This window comes from Manis pentadactyla (assembly GCF_030020395.1).
Source record: "Manis pentadactyla isolate mManPen7 chromosome Y unlocalized genomic scaffold, mManPen7.hap1 SUPER_Y_unloc_3, whole genome shotgun sequence".
Classification (NCBI taxonomy): Eukaryota; Metazoa; Chordata; class Mammalia; order Pholidota; family Manidae; genus Manis; species Manis pentadactyla.
Window position 1 is genome coordinate 745,557 of NW_026644608.1, and position 22,541 is coordinate 768,097.

Genomic DNA, 22,541 nt, shown 5'->3' on the forward strand with positions numbered 1-22,541 from the left:
GAGGGTTAGTATGCAAGATTGTTCATGGAACTCATCATCATGGATGATGTACCTCCAAAGAAATGGAGTCATCCAAACTTTCATTCTGGCTTTTGATGGATTTTAGGATACAGTCTGTTCTCCACTTCTGAAGATTTCTTTTAGCTTTTTTTCCCTCTCTTAAAATATTATGCATGATAATTGCCAAGATTTGACTGGATTAAGGATAATACATTGCTTCTTTTATTTTTTTAATGGCTTCTTTTATATATGGAGACTCAGAGATAAGTATGAAGCTTATTTTGCCCCGGCTGTCATTGCAAGGAAAGCTGTATACAATAATAACTGCATTGACCACTGTAGATTATGAACGAGAATCCAGGGTAGGGTGTGCACAAGAGGGAAAACAAACAAAACATTAGTGAGTATAGGAGTCACAAAGCAAAGCAAAGTCAGTATTCTGACAGAAAGAGCCTTACTTGATGTTTCAAGGAGTTACTAGTTCACATTTAGAAATTCACTTTATTGACCCATCTAGTGCTCCAAAATATGTTCACAGAAGATTTCTGCACTTTATATGTACTATATGGGAATCTTCATGGGTCTTCCATGAAATCTGTTTCCCTCTTAGGTCAAAGGATTGATAAAGTTCAGGTCTGAAAAAGTATATATCCATTAGCAATCAAAACAGAAGTAACATTTTAATATGCAATCTTTTCTGTCTAGTTGTACTTCTAAAATATGTCACCATTAGTCTACATCAGGATATTTACCTTTCTTGAAGCTTTGCCCAAATATCCCTTAAAATTACACTATAGCTGAGGTCAGCATTGATTAATGAGAAGCAAAGGACATATTCATGGCCCTGGAAAGATAAGGATACAGATTAATTTTCTCCCTTACTGAAGTATTCCCTTTACCTTCTGTCTACCCTGGAACCTTGATTCTTTAATTATTTCATCTTCACTTTCCTAAATTTTCAATCAATACTTGTCTACAATATACTCCCTTCAGAGGGAGAAAAAAGGAAGGGATTCATTTGAATGCACTGAATTCTTGGGGCACTGAAGATTTTCTATGTGAAATATTTCTTTTTTTGCATCTCTTTCTAGTGTCCCTGAGAATGAAAGCACAGGTGTATGTCTACCAAGCTCACTGTAGAGTCACTTCTACCTTTTGTTATGATGTAACAGAATCAGTAGAGTCTAGAGCACAGAAACCTAACATAGTGTTTCATAATACAAATTTGTTGGAATAAGAATAAATTAATGAATCCTTTTCAAAGAAACTCATCAAAAATTGCCACACTGTAACTATGTTCTTTTGTGATTGGCTTAACTGGCACCGAATTTTGTTCTAGAGTGACCAACCATCCAAGTGTGACCAGGCCTGAGAGGTTTCCTGGATGCAGAACTTAGTTTTTTTTAATTAAGGTATCATTGATATACACTCCTATGAAGGTTTCACAAGAAAAACAATGTGACCACCACATTCACCCCCATTATCGAGTCCCCCCCCATACTCTATTATAGGCACAGTCTACCAGTGTAGTAAGAAGCCACAGAGTTCCCACTTGTCTTCTCTGAGCTACACTGTCTACCCTGTGACCCCCACACACACCATGTGCACCAATCATGATACCCCACAATCCCCTTCTCCTTCCCTCCCCTTTGGTAACCGCTAGTCCCTTCTTGGACTCTGTGAGTCTGCTGCTATTTTGTTCCTTCAGTTTTGCTTTGTTGTTCTACTCCACAAATGAGGGAAATCATTTGGCATTTGTCTTTCTCCACCTGGCTTATTTCACTGAGCATAATGTCCTCCAGCTCCATCCATGTTGTTGCAAATGGTAGGATTTGTTTCTTTCTTATGGCTGAATAGTATCCCATTGTGTATATGTACCACATCTTCACTGTGTGTATGTACCACATCTTCATTGTGTATATGTCCACCGCTGATGGACACTTAGGTTGCTTCCATATCTTGGCTATTGTAAAAAGTGCTGCGATAAACATGCGGGTGCATATGTCTTTTTGAATCTGAGAAGTTGTATTCTTTGGTCACCCTACCTTATTGTCACTAGCTATGTATTTTTATTTAGTATTCATTGGTTCCCATTTCTGACCAAGTGCTTGTGTATCACAACCTATTGTACTCCATGATGGAAAAAAAATGTTGAACTATGGTGTGTTATGGTGATTCCCAAAGTAGGATCCCCAGACCAGCACCATCAGCATCATTTGAGAACTTGTTAGAAATGAAAATTCTCAGGCGCCACCCCACACTTATTAAATCAGAAAATCTGAGGGTGGAGCCCAACAGTTAGTGTTTAAACAAGACGTCAAGAGTATACTGATGCCTGTGGGTAAAACTGTAACACTTCCAGAGTATCTTGCCAGCTTCAGTGCATTTGCGTATCCTCAGGGGTGGAGAGAAGTTCGTCCCATGTCAGTGGGTAATTACCTGGGCAACTGAGGGCGTGTCTGAACCTGGGAGGTTAAGGGGAGGTCCTTGCTTGCTTGCTTGCTGGCTGGCTTGCTTATGCCTGAGCAGGAGAGAGAGAAGGCCCCGGACTGCAGTTTGAAGCAATAAATGGGTTTTAAACTTTATTTCTCCCTTTGACTGATTTTGGTTTTAGAGGTATTTTGCCCTGGGATTTCCTCTCCCCGGACTTACAGTGGTCACCAAAAAAGCAAGTCAACTGAGTAATGAGACATTCTTGCGTGCAGCCAGTTCCACATGGAGGGCAGTCATATGGAGAAGGACGGGCAGGAGAGAGCTTCCAGTACTTCAGCTCCGTAAGAAAAACTGTAACGTTCCCAGAGTATCTCACCTGGCTTTAGTGCATTCGCATATCCTCAGGGGTGGAGAGAAGTTCATCTCCACGGCAGTGGGTAATTACCTGGGCAAGCGAGGGCGTGTCTGAACCTGAGAGGTTAACGGGAGGGGCTGGCGTGCTTGCTTGATGGCTTCTTCCAGAGCGGAGGAGAAAGACAGCAGTTTGTGAGCAATAAACGGGTTTTAAACTTTATTTCTCCCTTTGACTATTTCAGTTTTTAGACGTATTTTGACCCAGGATTTCCTCTCCCCGACTCACACCCCTGGAGGGAAGCAGCTTGCTGCCACTGACTCACTGAATGAGTTGAGGCATATGGGTACAGTAAGGAAAATACCTGCTTCACAGTGTTTTCTAACAAATCGTGATTACTAAATGTTTGCAGCACATAATGACCAATAATAATAGCTAACTCTCACATAATGCTTTTCATGTGCCAGACACTCGTCTACGTGTTGTCAAGGTCCACAGCAACCATATCCCCATTTAATAAATGAAGAAATAGAGGCAATGAGAGATTTAAGTGGCTTACCCAAGGTCATACAGCTAAATGAGTTTCAGAATTTACATTAGTATCTTGATATCTGGCTATAGAGACAATACTTTTAATAATATGCCATACTGACACAATCTAGCTGATGACTCATAGACGATAATTATCCCCACTTTCACAGTTGCCGGAGTCCAGCTCCAGTGAATCCAGGAGTCCCTGAAGGAGGAACGGCATCGGCGACTGAGCAAATGAGGACACAGACACTAGCAAAGTTAAGCCGAGCCTGGCCTTTAATGAAAAGTAGCAGACTGTTTTTATACTCTTTGATTACACAAAGTACAGACATTAATCATTTGACATATAGCATGGTTACATGGGTTTGGAAAATGAGATTAAATCATTTGGCATGTCCTAGCAGTCCACTTTTTCTGAGTGAGCTTTGTTTCTAGTTGGGTAGGTGCCAGACTCTGGGTTTTTTTTTTTTTTTTTTACAGATGACTATAAAGTTCACTATTTTATTGTTTTTATGTAGGGCCCTCATTCTTTCATAGCTATACTCCCATTCCTCATCTCCGGTAGCAAAGAAAGAGGCTCTCTCCAAAAGGACACGACTATTTGGCAGGCAGGGACAAATTTCATGGACTGTGCCTCGGACCCATTTTCAGTAAAACTTACAATGAAGATTTTTCTGATCTGGAGTCAGGTAATGCCCTGATCTCATTTGTTTTATAGTTTGCCAGTCTGTTCTTTGGCGGGCTAGCCACAGAATATCATTTGTTCTCTGTACCCACCTGTCACCATCAATCACTGAATATGCCATTTGGAGGCCACGTAGGGGTGGGGGAAGGAACTTCAACCCAGGAAAATTTTCCATATCTTTTTTACCATAAACTTGGGTCCAGTACTCATGGGGTCTCACTTTCCCATCACCGGGGGTAGTCACAGGGCAGTAGTGGTTTTTTTCCCATTTCCTTTAAGGGTCAATACCCAAAATTTTCAGGGGCAGTTGGATATGGCCTCTTCCCTGAATGGGCAGCTTGAATTGAAGCCAAAATAAGCAAATTTATTAGGAGGGACATTTTTAGCAGGAGGGATATCGGGGTTGCTCCCCTGGGAAGGCCGCCGTGCAGTCCCTTCCATCCAACTGCCGGGGCTGTGTCATCAGGCTGGAGGTTCGGACAGGCTCCTGACACGCAGTCATTGCAACAAAGCATTAGGAGAACCATGAGAATATCTGGACTGCTTTTGCAAATAGTTTGCACACATCCACCAAAAAAACCCACTTTCTAAAAAGTGTCTTTCACCTTCTCTAATTTTAGATCTTCCACAGCTGGAAGCTTGATGACAGAAGGAAATCAATCGCTTTAGCATATTTCCTTCTTACTGCATTCTTGCGAAACACCAGTCAGTTGTTAGGACCAAAACCATTTAACAAGACATATTCATGTCACTGCCCCAGGAAGCTCTTGGGCCGCTTAGCTCAGCTTGTAGTTGTGAGTCAGGCTTGTCTGTGTCCTCAGCTCCTTAGGACTGCAACAGCTCACCAGAGCCAAAGACCCCGGCACATTTTGTAGTAGTTTTGTTTGTCAGATTTACATTCAGGGGTTCCTGGGTTTGTGGGCAGTTCCATCCTAGACCTTGGCTTTAAGCAGTGAGCCTAGCTTTTGTCCTCCATCTTGCTCAAAGTACTTTTAGACCATTATGCCCTGCAGGAGCTTAACTTCTGGCTATCATTATTTGCTTCTGGTCCAGCAAGACTGCCAGTTCAACACAGAAACAATTATCTTTTTTTGTCTACACAATTCCTTTCCTAGTTTACCTTTTCATATTTTGTCCATCATTGCCATGTGTTTGGCATTGCAGGCCATCCATAGCATGAACTCGCTGTACCATCTTGGGCTTACAAAATATGACTGCATACTTTCTTGATGATTCAGGCTTATTGTTATGACTATTTTTGTGCCAGACCATGAAGTAGTATAAAATCCTATCTTGATTAATGGAATCCAAGCTCCTTTTCTGAAAAAAAATAATCTGGCAACTTTTACAATTGTGAAAATTGTCTTTAGCTATGTTGGTGTGTATCATATAGATTAATGGTGGTGCTCTAACTTTCTGTGTGGGTAGATAAGTATGGTAATTGATCCTGTGTGCAACTGAAGATCACAAGGGTCAATGCTCTGCAGACCTGATAAGTCAGTGAAGGTTTTCCTCTGTTAGCCCCATCTTTCTCCATGGTCTACTCTTTGTCCCACTGATGGTGGCCACTCCCTCCAACTCAGGTACTCAGTACCCTCTCACTTGGTGCTTTCTAGCTTCCTCTCTAATGCCTTGACTGAGGCAGTGTGGTGGTGTAGAATGAGCATGGACTTCGACCGACCTGGGCTTGAATTCCACCTCTGCCTCTTATTAGCCTGGTGGATTTTTAGAACCCACTTTCCCTCCTTGAGCCTCTGTTTCTCCATCTGAGGAATGCCATCTACCTGTGGTGAAGAATGAAATGAGATCATGTGTACAAAGTGTCTACCACAGTGAACAGCACTTAATAAACAGTACTTAGTACTTGTTTATCATTGTTGCCAGTATTGTTATTTGAGCAAACGGGAGGGACCAGTGCTAGCCTGTGTTTTTGACAGAAATCATCTTTCTACTTAGAAGAAGCAGTTACGAGAGTCAGAATTGGGAAAGCATGTCTAAATGGTAGGGGTCAGAGAGAGTATACAGGTCATAAAGTGCAGACATATTGGCAAGGCATCTGGACTTCAAGCACAGCCTGAGTATTTATGGATAGGACATTGGTTCAGGGTAGTGTGATTGTGTGATTTTTATCCTTTTTGTTAATGTGGTATAAGACGTTGATTGATTTATGAATATTGTACCATCCTTGCATCCCTGAAATAAATCCCTAATATTCTGGCAGCTGGAAGAGTCTTCTTAGGGTCAGAGTTGGAGAAGCTGAGATTTACAGCTCGCAGGATGTATACATCCACTTACCCATCTGTTTTCAATGTGGGAGTTGAGTCCTTGGCTGGGTTTAGGAACTCCCAGTCCACAGTCTCTCTGCTTTACACTTTCCAAGGAATAACACTGCAGACTTCTGTCAGGGCAGGGAAGGGCCAGCCCCTCAATGCAGGCAGGCATCAACTTCAGGAGGGGAATTGGAAATGAGAATAAGGATATTGACATTGAAGCGTCCCCCCAAAGGTCCCTGGAGGATTAAACTACAATGAGGTTCACAGTTTGATGCTGTGAGGTAGAGGAACAGGACAAGGATGAGGAGGAGGGCAGGGGGAGGAGGAGACTCATGCAGTTGAGGATACTTATTTTTAGGAAGGGAGGGGAGGCCTGAGCATTCATGTTACTGCAGGGGAAGGAGCCAGTCAGAGAAAATGGAAAGAGATTCTGAAGAGAAGAGGTAATAGAGTGAAACATGTGAGGACGTAGGATGGTATGGACACCAGAGCATGAGTAGAAGTGATAGCCTGAGGAACAAGAAAGAACACCTTTAGTCTCCACTAGGATGATTAATGATGAAGGTCAAGTTTACATGGTATCACGGAGGGCTCGGGATTTCATGGCCAAGTATTGAAGCTAGCTTCTTAAAAAAAAAGATGTCAAGATGTGGCTTGGCTGAAGAGTTGGGGCAAGTTGGCTGTAAACTGAAACTGGCAGTTTCATATACTCAGGTTTCCAACTGTGCTCTGCACTGATGTCCAATGCTATCACTTTAAACAAGTAATAGGGAACTTCAGTCAGGATTCCTCTGTATAAGAATTTTATTAATGCCACAAAGTAAATAGTAAAAACACAATGAATTTTTAAAAATCAGCAAGATGGTGGGCACAAAGACGGTGTGAATAGGAGCCAAGGTGGCCTTACTCTGCAGTGAAGCAGCCTGGACACTGGGCCCCACAGGATCTCTCTGTATCCTTGTAGCCAAGCTCTTTGCTGGGCCCAGGGCTCCTCCCTCCTGATGCGCTTTGTGGCCATGGGGCCTTGGAGGCTTGGGGGGTCCCTCAGTGCCCCATTCTGCACAACCCCCTGTAGGGAGGAATTTCCCAACAAAGTGAGATAGAAGGAAACCAAGCAAAAAGGATCACCGAGCACACTGTGGGGCTGACTGCTGTTCCACTGATTCCCAAATCGTCTCAGAAGGTGCACCCTGCACAGTGACCAGACACACCATGTACACTCGGGATCATTTCTGCTACAAAGCCCTCCGACTGTCAGACCCTGGTGAGATCACAGACCTGTGTCACACATGGACCGTGTCCTCCAGCACCGTGGTGATTCCTTTGCGAGGCACACACACTGCCATCAGCTCAAACGCTACCCAGCCTTTGCACCCTCGAGTGTGGCCATCCATTAGCAGTTTTCTCAAAGCAGGACATAATCCCATACACACTGGCAATGAGGCCCAAGTCATCCTTTCATTTAAAACCCTAATTAATCACTTCTAAGCAAGGCAGTTCATGTGTGTGTTGCTTTGTGCAGTAAATGTGCTCCTTGAAATATTTTACAGAAAGAGATTTTCTTTTTAAAGTCAATTGGGACATATTTTTACTATCAACAGAAGTTTAGCTGTATTTTCTTTTCTGATCTATATTCAATCTGGTATGGTTTTTGATACTAGGACATACAATTTTTCTGCACGAGCCCTTGTCAGGTGATCAAAAACCTGAACACAGATGCCCCATACATGAGGAATCTACCATCTATGGGAACTAGCAGGCTGCACCCCTGGATTCTTGCCTGAGGCTGTGACGCATTTACAAGCACCACAGGGAAGGCCACAGCCGTGTCGGGCTCTGGCCTGTGTGTGACAGAGCTGGCTGAGGGGCACAGTGAGCCTGTCATGGTCCCAACCTGGCTCTAAAAGGATTCTTAACTCAGTTAAATCACTCAGCAATTTTCCTCCACCTTGCTCCAGGAAGCAAAGGATGTCACCAGATCCTGCTGCTTTGAACATCAAAATTACTTCTTTTTTGGTCTGAAAAACCAAGACTGGCATTTACTCACTTTTACATTAGTGTAAAACTGTGAAACCCTAGCAGCACATAGGAGATGCAGCACAGTCGGCACAGCACATGCACCTTCTGGCTGCAGGGGCTCCAATGATCAGGAAGGAGAGTTAAGGACAATTCCATGTCCAGGTGAGACTTATCCCTGGTCCCCTGAACCCCTGTGCCCATAAAGAAAGGGGTGACATAATACTCTCACTGGAAAGTGGTTATCTTTGCCATCAGATTCTAGCCATCACTAAAGCAGAAGGTAAAAATTTGCTAGAAACCTGAGAATGGAACTTGTTTGTTTATTCTCTGATCCTTTTACTGCTCAAAAGCTTGAGTCCAGGTTCAAGTTATGCCTTCCCTAAGGTGGCAAATATTCTTCCAGCATTAGCTGGCTCAAGGGACCAAACAATCCAAGAGCAGACTGCACAGTGACCAGAAGGAGGTATTTGTAGCGGTAACTACTGAGTATGTTAGACTTCCCTGTTTGAACACCATGTAAAGAAACCCTGGCTTGCCACACATACCTTGTAAATATAAAAGCACCTGCTCAAAATTCTATGAAAGGGAGAGACGATAACTCATCTCACGTCTGCACATTTCTCACGTTTCAGACATTGACCAAATTGATAAATTTCCTCAGAATTCTCAGAAGCATGTAAACTGGAATAAGCCTGCAATGGGCGGCCCAGCCAGCTCTACTTGAAGCCTGATGCTGTCTTGGCTCCATGAGTGACCTTGGGCAAAGTGCTCCCACCTCTGGTTTTCAGTTTTCTTCAAAGTGGGAGCAGCAATCTCTACGAAGCCTAGCTTCTGAGGTCTTTTAGTGGGAGAAATGGGATGATGCGTGTGAGAGCATGCTGGAAAAAGGCCAGCAGGGACAGAATACCCAGGCACCGGTAGCTGCTGCCCCATGATGCCCTTAGAGCCAGCAGTGTCATCTCACTGGTCCATCATGGAACCCAAGACTCACTGCCCATCAGCTGAACTGTCTTCGGGATAGAAGTGATTTGTCCACTGGAGTCTTTGCAATAAGGACTGCAAATATTGCCACCATTGCTAGCTTTGATCTCCTCAACAGTGTCTTCAGGGGCCAGAACAAGATGGTCTCCAGAGACCTCTCTGCTAGGTTAACTTATGATTCCAGTGGAAGCACAGGAGAGAGGTCAGAATTTCAGGTACTGGAGTCAAGTTAGGTTATTCTCCTTGTGGTAACACTGACTCTCATCTGTACTGAAAATGCTCCACTGGAGGGATTTCTAACCAAATTCTGGGGAAAATATTCTCGCAAGTCTTGTATTTATTGTTCCTAACCTCCCTGAAAGGATAGAGTTTTGTACACACCAGTCTGTGCCGTGGAACCCCCCCATCTCTGCCCCTTAAGACCACTGCACCAGCCCTAGGTGTCCCCGTGGCTCTGGGCTGGAAACCAAATTGCTGCAGCAGGAACCAGGCACACGCACTCCCTCACAGCTCCCTGCCTGTCCCCATCGGTACTTACTACTAGCTCCTCTCCCCCAGAGGTTCTTGCCAAACCCATGGAAATTATACATTATTTCTGGATCTTGCTTTTCACTAACCATTGGTGCTATTCTGGCAAAAAACCTCAAGGCGACCCACATCTCCACTGACTCCCACTCGGCCCAACCTCACATAGCTCACACTTTGGACTGCCTCTCATGCGTCCACTCCTGCTTTGTTTTCTGAAGAGCCTGCGTCTTCTGCTCATCCACTTGGACATAGTCAACTCTTTGCTCTTCTGACAGAAGTTTCTGAATGGGAAGGAAAACAAAGGGTTTTCATTAGTACATGGAATTTAAAAAGTCAGGGAAGTTAGCCTCTCTGTGGTACTTTACAGTGTTGCTACATATATTTGCCGCCCCTTCCTCCTGGGCATCTTCTGCAGAAGCATCATTAATGCTTTGTGTGCACATGTATAAATATCTCTTCATCTCTGCTCCCTTCAACTCTCCTCTAACCATTTGACTTGCTCTGACCAATATAATGTGAGTGGAAGAGACACATGCCAATCCTAAAGAGAAACAAGGCACCCTTTGATTCTGCAGTCACCCTTGCCCTCTGCCAGGAGACCAGCATGCCTCAGATGTGGCTGCTCTTCCTGCCTCGGCCCTGGATCAAAGATGACCTGGAACACAGAGGTCCTAACCTGAAATGTACTGGCCCCTGAGCAACAACTGAGAAAGGCTTTGCTGTTGCAAGCCACTGAGATGGGGACTGCTTTGCCTTGCCTGCACAGTGACCTACATTGACTAAGCCACCTTCTGCTCTTGCCTGTCATACCCTTCTGACCAGCCTTTCTGGTTTGTGGAATGACATTAAAGGTAAAGGAGAAGTGAGAGTTCATTCAGCAAAAGGGAAGGAAGTCTTCCAGGCTTTGTTTTCTACACATACACACAAAATGGAATCATACTGTATACCCTGATTTTAATATTGTTTCCTGTACATGTATGTACATTTAAGACTTTCAAAAGAGAATACACATTGCTGAATCACCAGAAAAATCTAAACAGAAATGCAATCACCTGGGAATTCTCAAACATGAAGTCCTTCCTACCTGCTGTACAGGAGCTGGTGATGCCGAATTGAAGTCCAGCGCTAAATAATCCAGGCTCAATTTCTTTGTCCACATCAGAGCACCACTGCTCAGGGAACTGGCTGTTCTGTGCTTCTCCTAGAAAGCAACATCACAGGACTCAGGTTAATGATATCTGGCTGGGTTGCCCAAGGGAAGCAGGGTGAGTCGTGTTTCCACTCGAACAGCTGATGAGACCTGCACAGATCATCCTGCATGTCTGAGGGACAGCTGGCACTTGACATTCAATACATACAATTCAGCCACACCTTTATTCACCATGGAAAGAGCAGGCCAAAATTTCCCCCAGTAATTCATTTTATGGATCTGACAGGCCTACGATATCTTGGAGATTAAATCCTGAAAAGATCAATCCCACTTATTAAAGTTCTAATAAAGGCATCCCAAATGCATTTAAGGATACTTTATCCAATACAAACAGTGATAACATGTGCAAGCTCCCCACCCCCACCCCATGGACTCACCACCCGGCCTCAGGCATGGAGCACGACCAACACCCATGCACTGCCTGCTTCCGTCTGCTGCTCCCTCCTCCCACTAAGAGATCAAGCACTACCTTGAATTTTTGTTTGCCACACCTTTTATTTTTAAATGTGCTTCTCTGAGTGTGTAGGTATCCTTAAATCACAGCTTAGTTTTACCTGTTTTGGTTTTATCAGTAGAGCCATGTTGAACATACTTCTGGAGACTTCAATTTTTGCTCTGTACTACATGGTTCACATTCACCCAGGTCAATGCACTAGCCCTACTTCATGCATTTTCACTGGACTAGAGGATTCTGTGTAATGATTTAGTGAACCATTCCACCACCAATGGACACTTGAGTTGCTTCCAGTTTGAGGACTCTCATAAGCAATGCTGCCACTCTAGCACCTACATAAGAATTTCTAGCCTGTACACCTGGGACTAGGATTGTTGAGTTATAGGACGTGTGCACCTTCAGCGTTACAATCACCAAGCTAAAGGGGCTATGACTGCACCAATCTACATGCATACCAGGTGTGTATACTCATTCTTATCGCTCGCCCTCCTGGCCAACACTTGGTAACTTGCTATTGTCCGACTTTTTAATGTTTTTCTAACCTGATATGGGAGAATGGTATCTTACTCTGCTTTGATTTTCCATGTTTAAGGGTCATTTACTTTTTCTCTTCCATGAATTGTATGTTCATGTTTGCTTTGGTTTTGCTAATTTTTATATTCAAGTACTGGTATTTTTTTCTCAGTATTTTGCGTATCCTGGAGAGTAATCACTTGTTGGTTTCATGCAAATAGCACATCCAGTCTGTACTTGTTCTTTCTCTTTTTATAGCATTTTTTTGAACAAATAGTTCTCACTTTTAACATAATGTATCAATCTTTTCCTAATGGCTTGCTCTTGTATTTTGCTTAAAGAATCCTTCCTGTGATGCGGTCATAGTTTGTTTCCTCATAATTTCTCCTAAAATAAAGTTTTGCCTATCACAATAAAGTAATCATCTACCCAGAACTGATTTTAAGATATGGTGCTGAAATAGGTGGTGAAATCCTTTTTTTAATCCCACATGCATAGCCATCCTTTCCCCAGTAATGCCACCTCCATTCATGTCTCAAGTTCCCGTGTGTGAATAGATGTGGAGTTCCATCAAAATACTTTTTCTCCATCTAAATAGGATAATAAGTTTTTCTCTTTAGTATGTTGATATGCTTGACTTGTTCTTTTTTTTTTTTTCCTGAGATACCTTTATTTGCGTAACACTCAAACATTCCAGGCCAAGTTGTTCCTGGCCTTTTGACCTTTAACTGATCTCACTGAAGATGTCTATATTCCTAGACTAGTATCTTTATCCTAGAGAGCTAGTCTGACCTTCACTTTGCATCATGCTGAACAGAGAGGTTCAATAGGGACGTCTTTACATTGTTACATTGCTCTGACTGTAAATATCCTGCCTTGCTTTTCCCAGAGGCCCTCACCCTACTCTGACTACACCCACGGGGTCCCTGTCTCATTACCCCCTCTCCAGATGGAGACCCTAGCTGCTGCTAGGGAAAGGGGGTCATGACCACTCTGGCTGGTTCATTCTGAGAAGGGGTGCAGTAAGGGGTGCAGTTAGTTAGGTCTCCATCCCTGGTCAGTTGAGAGGGCCTCGGAAAATGGGCACTTTTATACCAGGTTCCATTTCTATTATTATTTGCAGTTTCATGGCTTCTAGGCAAGATAGAACAAATCATGTTATTAGGTTAAGTAACAACATCTGGAGTTGTATTTTCCATTCTGGAAGAACAAACTTTACAAAGAGATAAAAGAATGCATGACTAAATATAAGGATTAAGAATAGTAAGATTCTAATTGAAATGATGGGAGAAAACAAACATCTGGAGAATCAGAGCCAGATATTTTGGGGAAACTAGAATTCTGGATCTAGTTTATGTCCCAATGACTAGTACTAGGATTAGTATAGATAAGGCTGCATTATTGAAACAATACTTTTCTCTAAAATCACCCTCATTTTTATTAGAAGTAACTAGATTAAGAAAATAATTAACACTTGGCTTATTTGCATAAGTGCAGCAAGAAGAGCAATTGATTACATAGGCTCTTTTAAATGTGCTTTGCTGGAACATTTTATAAGGAATTTCAGATTGGACTTTTAAAGGCCTCTCGAGGCGAGAAAGCCAAGCAGACTTGGTGTAAGTCCGTGGAGAGGAAATCCCAGGGCAAAATACCTCTAAAAACCGAAATCAGACAAAGGCAGAAATAAAGTTTAAAAACCCATTTATTGCTTACAAACTGCAGTCCGGCCCATCTCTCTCCTGCTCCAGGAACAGCAAAGCCAGCCGTCCCCTCCCCTCTCAGGCACAGATAAGCCCTCCTTGCCCAGGTGAATTTCTCTCCACCCCTGAGGAATGATGCAGATGCACTAAAGCCATACTTCTTTCCACCTATGAATGCCTATTGATATGCAGATGTACTAAAGCCAGGTGAGATATTCTGGAAACTTTACAATTTTATCCACACTTGCCATCAGGTTTTGCCTGCAGTACCTGTAGATTTGGGTGAATTTCTCTCTTCTTGAGGTCCCCAAGACATCCTGAGGTTCCTACACCTTCCAGGAAGTGACCTTCCTTACTCACCTCGTCAGGCTGCTGGGAACCCTGTAAGCAAGGTACCAGGCCAGTTCTTCTAAGGGGCTTTGTTGGCTTTATAAAGTCAACCTTAGTTCCTTAAAGCTGTCTGTTCATATCTGAGTTTGCACACGTGTCTCTCAGGTATGACATTCCAGTCAAAGCCTTGGTAATATAACCAGTGTTTTTAATTGGTCCTCTTACAAGGCAAGCAGATTCTTTTTGAACTTATGCAAATAAACATACTGCCATGAAATATAAAAATAGTCACTGAGAGTTTTTAAATTCTGGAGGGATCAGGTAGAGAGAAAGATAAAGTTTCAATTCTGCTCATAAAGATAGTCATTTACTAAACTGTTGTCAGCTTAAGAGAAAAAGCTTAAAACACTTTATCAGCAACATTTGAAACAAAAAGCCACAAAATCATCTTCCTTAGTTTACTTAATCCTATGTAACCAATACCTTTTCTGCTGAAATCTAGTTCTTTAGTAGTTTATGAGTAATTAAACAGTGACTAAAAATGACAAAAGACTTACAAATCACAATGGTTGAAGATCTGATGAGAGCTTACTGTAAGATAGTTGACATAAGGAAATTCGGATATTTCTGTAACAAAACATTCAGTAACAAAGTTTAGCATCATACCCTTTGACAGTGCTTTTCAGGTAATTAAGCAGGTAATTATATATCTGATAAATAAGCCAAATTAGCCAAATAACTTTCCTTAATGAGAAAAAATTTCTCTGACATGTTCCAAGGGCCCTCTGGAAAATATCAGAGTTAATTAGAGGTAAAAGCACCTTTTTGAATTTGATTTTGGGAAGCTGTGAGAAGAAAGTTTTTAAGGCACTTGCCTAAATAGAATCATAGGTCACTATGAAACATTATCTATTTAATCAGAATGACAATAAGAAGTTTAAAGGCAAATACAGAAGGTTACACAGTACTTACACAACTCACTGAGACTTTAAGAGAAACTGCTTTGATAAAACAATTAAAAAATCCTTTGCAATCTTTTAACATTAAGAGCAGAAAAATAATTCAAAAAAACGTTTTTGTTTTAACAAATAGAAAAAAAATCTAGTTTTGCTGTGTACTTGATATATCAAAACTCACTTGCTTTAATTTCACATAGCATGACCACATTAAATTTTCCACAAACTTTTTACAGCTTTCCTTTTACATTCAGTGTTCTCCCTCTTTAAATAAACAGCTGTACTTTAGAACAAAGTTGCCTTTTACTTTCAATAAAACACATTTTAATTTCTTACACTTTCTCTTACCAAAACACACATCTTTTCTATCATGCAGAGATGTTTTCCTTATTACTTTAAGTAGTTTTAATTCTAACTTAAAATCATTAGGAACTTTAATTTTCAGTGAACACTGAGAAGTAGGCTATTGTAAACCATTACACTAGCATTCTTTAGTTTGACAAATTTATGAACACACTTTATAATTTCTGGAACCGTGTGCTTTACAGCACAATCTCTCTTGAAGCACAAAAATATGTCTACTTAACTTAGCAAAACTTTAAGGTTTTAGGTTACTACAAAAGTTCTCAGGCCATTTGTAGGTATACACACTGTAACACACTGTAACACACAATTATTAAGGTGTTCACTTGCTACTTATTTAGTTTACTCATTCCTAACAACTGTGCTAGATTACTTACAAAACTTTTACCAAACATTAGACAAAGTCAAGCCTCTAGGCATTTTATTCTTGAAAGATTTAGCAGATAACATCGACTTAAAAGACTTTAAGTAAACTTAGGCAGCTGATAATCATAAGAATATGTCCGTTTCAGTTCAACTTAAATCAGCATTAATGCTTAATATCTTCTATTAGAATTTTCTGGAAGTTTTAGAATGCCCAATTTTCACAAGCGCTTTTCTTTCAATCCATTTTTATTAATACCATTCAGAGGTAGAAAAATATTTCTCATTTACATGCTTAGACATACAAACATACAGACTGAGACGTAATGATTACGATTTGCAACACTTTTCATAAAAGAACACATACACAGACATAAACTGATACAGAGATTTGAGTTACTGATATCCAATTGCCTTTCCTTTTAGCTTATTTGACTAAAAGTATCTCAGTTTTTAAGAATACACTCTAAGGGCGAGCAGTTTATATATAACTGGGTTAAGGTCTAACAGGGCTAATGAAGGCTCTGAACTGATAGGGGCTGTGTGTGTCTAGGAGGCTGGAAATGAAATGCAAGTACAATTCTAGCTCCAGTCACTTAAAGCCAGGCTGTATTGCAGAAGATAAATTTCTTCTGTTTCAGGGAGTCTAGTTTTAAAACCTCCCAATTTTTGAGAGGATAATGATGAACCCAATAAGTAGAATAGATTTCCACCAAAATAATTTAGAAAACTAGTCCCATATTGTAGCAGTTCACGGGCTTTTGACTATTTTCCTTCCTTGCATTAAAATAAATTTAGCTGCATCACCTTATTAGACTGTCTACTTCTCTTGGGGGCCAAGCCTCTCCATCAGAGAGTTTGTATTGAGGCCAGGCTTGTGAGCAGAAGACAAGACACTTCTTTTTCAGGGTCTGGGATCAAATTGCTCCCAGTTCTTCAGAATGCATGCCAGAGGCGTGTCTGGCTTTAACCTTCAAGAGGATGCTCCCACCTGGAAGAGAGAGGACAGGCATGTGACACATGGTCGGCCTTTCTATGTGAGGGCGTCCCCTTGCCTTGGAGCCTGGGTGACAGTGGTCAATCACCTCCTCTGCCAGGCCTACTGGATTTAACCACTCCTTACCAGCATGGCCTGCACCTTGCCTTGATTCCCCTCTTGCCTTCCCACCCACCAAGAGTTGCCTCAGAGCTCTGGATTTAGTGGGACCTTTTATGCCTTCTGGGAGTTTTCCTGGTTTTCTCTGCATGAGCTTTAGTCATTCCTTGAGAGCCCCCTGCCTGTCCGATCAGCGCAGGGACTGTGTGACCTCTCGCTGCCAGAGCCCTGATCCAAGTCACAAGCCTGTTTCCCTTCCCTGGGGCTGCAGGTAGGGAAGTGCCTAGCCCCAGGATGACTGCCTTTAAGGAAGGCAGATCAATGGAACAGAGCCATGGCTAGAGTTTAAAGGGACCATTTACATGTACAGTTACAGAAGGGGGTGTCTACACTCACACAACGGGTCTCTGCACTGGGAGGACACTAGACACATTTGACCAAGAATACAATACAAGAAACAAGGTGATTAAGTAAATACACATAACAGGTATGAGAACCTTTTCTGAAACCTTTCTTTCCCCAGCCCTTCTTTTTAAGTGTTGACAACTAGACCTTAACATTTGAGTATGGATATTGGAAGGTAGCCCTCTGGACCTAGGGCCTGACATCAGGGGTTCCCCAAGAAAACTGTCTAGAGAGGTCACCTTGCAGCGAACCCCACAGTTGACAAGCACTATGCATGTACTCAAAGATTGAAGGGTAGACACCAAGATAGACTGGAGGAAATAAGAACTATGCCAAAAGGAGAAACGTAAAAATAAATCCATTAGTTCCAGTATTCTCTACTTCCATAACTATGTGCCATGGGCAACTCCTGAACCTGCTGGGTATTTCTCCAGTGAGGTGCTTCTTGCCTTCCCACTGGTATATTTAGTATTTATTTCTTGGGTCTGATAAGTCATTTACTACATATCCGTTTCCCAGTTTCCAATGCTACTGCTGTCGTCTTCTTCAAATCCTCACAACCTCGTGGGTTTCATGCCTTTAGCAAATACCTTTACTGTGACTTTAGAGGACATTTTTGGATGGAGGAAAAACAGAAGCCTGTGGCCAATCTGCCATCTTTACCAAGATGGCCATGAACGTACTCTCAAATGTCAAAACCACCTTGCACAGCAGGGATAAATCCATCTTGTTTGTGTATATTCTCAGCTTTACACAGTGGTGGATTTCTTTTGCTAAAATCTTCTTTAGGATTTCTTTTTAACAGCTTTATTGAAATATAATTCTGTAAGCATAGAATCCTCCCATTTAAAGTGCATGATTCGCTGGTGCTTAGTATAGTCACATATATGGCCAAGCATCACCTCCATCAATTTTAGAACACTTCCATCACCCAGAAGGAAACCCTGTACCCCTTCGCCATCATCTCCCAGGCCCACCATCTCCCCAAGCTCTAGACAACTTCCACTAATCTACTTTCTGTCTCTATACATTTGCTATTCTAGATATTTAACACAAATTGAATCATACAATGTGTGTGATCTTTTATGACTGGCTTCTTTCCATCAGCATATTATTTTCAAGGTTCATCCACGTTGTTTCATGTATCAGTACTTGATTTCATTGTCTGGTGGCATAACATTCCATTGTATGGATAGATCATTTTTCATTTACCCTTTCATCAGCTGATGAACATTTGGGTTGTTTCTAATATTGGCTTTTATGAAAAATGCTGCTATGAACATTCACTTACAAGATTTTAGTGCGCATACTCTTCTTTAGGATATTTTTTAACATGCATGAATGAGATCGGTCTATGATTTTCTACTTATATTAACTGCTATTTGTTTTAGTGTCAAATTATTTAAGCCTTATAAAATAAGCTGAGTAATATTTCCTCTTTTTCTATTCCCTAGAGGTCTTTATATAAGACTGTAACAATCTCTTCCTTTCAGCAGGAAGTGTCGAGGCCTTTATAGTAAAAATTTCCCTACTGATTAACTTTAATGATTACATAACCATTTGGGTTTTCCATTTCTACTTGAGTCCATTTTTGGTAATATTTATCTGAGATTGTGCCTATTTTCACCAAAGTTTTCATATTCACTGGTATGAAGTTGTTCATGATATTCTCTTATATCATTAATCTCTGGTGTAGTTGCAATTACTTCTTTTACATTTTTAATATTGTATTTGTATCCACTGCTTTTTCTTGATTGGTTTATGTTGATTTTGTTGTTTATTTTGTTAACTGCTGCTCTGCCTTTACTCATTTTCCTTTCATGTGGTTCATTTCTTCAACTTACCACTGTGAAGATTTTCTACCGATCAAGCAAATTAAGGAAAATATACTGTGAACACTCACATACCAACCACCTACATTCTACCACTAACATTTGCCTATACTGAACTGCTTGTGAGTCTTTGGACTGTCTGAGGATTGGTATCTTTCACAAATTGTTAGAAATTCTGCCATTATCCCTTTTCCTATTCTCTCCTTTATTCTTCTATTACCTCCTGCAGCTATGACTTGACAGATGTTTGACCTTCTCATATTGTCTTCCATGTCTCAACTTTCTATGTTTTTATCTCCTTGCCCTGATTTATTAGTAACTTCTTCACACCCATCTTCTAATTTACTAAATCCCTCTTTGGGTTTACTCTAACTCAGCCACTGAGTTTCTAATTTCATCCCTATTTTAGAAGTTTTAAAAGGTCTTTTCTCCTCATTTCATTTTGTTAAATATGTCAGACACAATTATTTTATAGTCAAGATCCAATGTTTCTAATAATGGCTTACTTCTATATTTGATTCCATTATTTGTGATTCCTACTGATTCTCATGATTTGTAATTTCTTGCCATTTTCAGCCCCAGAGATTCTTCTTCCTTTTTGTTGAATTTTGGATTTAAGGAATAAATTCTCTTACCATTTTAAGCTTTTTTATATGGTAGGCAGTTTTAATGGTACACTGCTAACTGAAGTACCCCATCAAATTTTCAAAATAGAGCAAATGTAATTCCAATTCTTAGTAATGCTGGATTAAATAATTTTGACCACCCTTCCTGCAGAGAACAATATTTCTTTTTTGGTAGGATTTTATGAATTGCTTCTAAAATTTGCATGGGAATAGACAGGAGCACAAATAACCAAAGAAACCTCGAGAAGATTAGCAAAAGCAGGAGGACTTCCTTGCCCAGATACTGAGACTTACACAGCTGCAATCACTTGTGTACTGTGGCATTGTCCAAAGAGACACTCAACACTTGATTTATGACAAAGATGGCACTGCAGGATACTGGTAAATGACAATAATTATAAATCAGTGGTGTCAGAACAGCTGGGGAAATATATGAGGGGGAAAAAATGAGACCTAACTACTCCCTCAAACCATACACAAAAAGTTAATTCCAGATTCACTGCAGACCTACATGTGAAAGGTAAAATGGTAGAGGTTCTGGCACATAGCCAAAATTCACCCAAGATTACAGGGATCACGTTAATGGTCCTATAACTATTAACAAAACTGAATTCACCCTGATGGTTTCACTAGTGAATATACCAAAAAACTTAAAGAATAAATAACACTAATTCTACACAATCTATTCCAGAAAACAGAAGAGGAAAGAATACTTCCTGAGGAGCCAGTATTACTTTGATAACAAAACCAAACACACTATGAAAAACACACTATGGATAGATCAACATCCATCATGAACACAGACACAAAATCCTCAATGAAATGTTAGCAAATCAAATCCAGCAATACATAAAAAAAATACACCATTAGAAATGGTGTGAATACAAGACTGGTTCGATATTAAAAAATAAAGTAAAATCCACAATGCTAAAGCAGTCTAAGAGAACTAAATGATCCTGTCAATGAATGCAGAAAGGCATTTGATAAAATTCAACACCCATTCATGATTTAAAAACAAAACAAAGCTCAGCAAACTAGAAATAGAAGGGAGCTCCCTTAACCTGATCAAGAACATCTATAAATACCTACAACTAACATCATACTCAAGTGAAAGACTGAAAGCTTTCCCCAGGAGATGGAGACACAGGACCTATTTTCACTGTACCTATTCAACATTGTAGGGAAGCACTGGACTGGTGTTAAGGCAAGCAAAAAAATGAAAGAGCATCCAGATTGAAAAGGAAGAAATAAAGCACTGTATTCACAGATGAGATGACCATGTAAACAGAAAACCCCAAAGAATCTAAAGAAAATATAAACCTCCTACAACTAATAAGTAAATTTAGCAAGGCTGCAGGACATAAGGCCAACATACAAAGTCAATCGTGTTTCTACATATCACCAATGGACAACTGGAAGCTGGAATTACAAAAATATCATTACAATAGCCCCTCAAAATGAAATACTTGGGTAGAGATCTAATAAAATGTACATAAGATCTATATGTTAAAATCATAAAATTCTGTGGAAAGTAGTACGGAAAATCTGAATAAATGGGAGACATACCATATGCATGAATTGGAATATTCAGCATAGCAAATACATTGATTCTCAAATTTATTCATAGATGTAACACAATTCCAATCAAAATCTCTTCAGTATATTTTTGTAAATAAAAGCTTATTCTAAAATTTATATGGAAAGGCAAAGGATTTAGAATAACAAAAGACTTAAAAATAAGAATGAAATTGTAAAAACTGTATTGCCCATTTTAAGATTTTTCTGTAAAGCTTTGGTAATCAGGGCTGAATGGTACAAAGTGATAGACACATAAGTCAGTGGAACAGAACAGAAAGACTAAAAAAATATGCCCAGCTGATTTTTTACAGAAGTACAAAGGCAACTCAATGAAGAAAGGACTATCTTTTCAACAAATGGCATTGGAACATTTGGACATTCATATGCAAAGAATTGTTCTCAATACCATCTCATGCCTTATATGACAACTCAAAATGGATGACAGACCTTAATGTAAAATGTAAAACCATAATACTTTTATAAGAAAACATAGGAGAAAATCCTAATAGCCTGGGATTAGGCAGTTCTTAGACGTGCTAACAATCCATGATTGAAAAAAGTCACTAATTTGGGCTTAACCAAATTTTAAATCTTTGCTCTGCAAAAGACAGAAGAAAATGAAAAGACAAGATCCAGACTCAAAGAAAATATGTGCAAGTCACATATCCATTGGATGACTTTTACACAGAATATATAAAGAGTTCTCAAAACTCAACATAAGAAAACAAACAGCCCAATTAAAATTTGGGCAAAAGGATTCAACAGATAACTCTACCAAAGAGGATATACGGGCCAAGTAGGCACACAAAAATATGTTCAACATACATTTCCCTAATGTTAAAATCATGAGATACCATTACACGTGTATTAGAATGTCTAGATTAAAAACAAAAACAAAAACTTCAATCAAGAGCAAATGAATTAAATAAGCTATGGTACATTCAAGCATGTGCTCCCACAATGCACATGAACTACAGCTACACCCAACAACATAGGCTGTTCTCACAAAAAAATATTAATCAAAGAAACCAGAGATAAAAGACAATACATACCATATGAGTCCATTTATATTACATTTAAAAACAGTGTTGGACTCATGATAATGACTACCTTTATGGGCAGCAGAAGGGGTTGAGGGAGGCCTAGAGAGGCTTCTTTGTGGATGGTGTTCATAGGAGTGTTTGCTTCTTGATAATACTTTGATACATACATTTATTTGTTTTTCACTTTGTTATACTTTCCAGTAAAATATTTTTTATTAAAGTATTGATATACAATCTTATAAAGGTTGCACATGAACAACATTGTTG

The 22,541-nt window shown here is 40.4% G+C and overlaps 1 protein-coding gene across 1 annotated transcript in view; it reads right to left on the reverse strand.

Annotated features, from left to right (window-relative positions):
- Positions 1-9,972: 9,972 nt before the first annotated feature.
- LOC130678894 (GRB2-associated-binding protein 3-like) overlaps positions 9,973-22,541 on the reverse strand; it is an 84,080-nt gene continuing 71,511 nt past the window's right edge. The window contains 2 exon segments of the mRNA XM_057496700.1: positions 9,973-10,086; positions 10,890-11,006. Of these exon segments, the coding sequence (XP_057352683.1) occupies positions 9,973-10,086; positions 10,890-11,006 (231 nt within the window).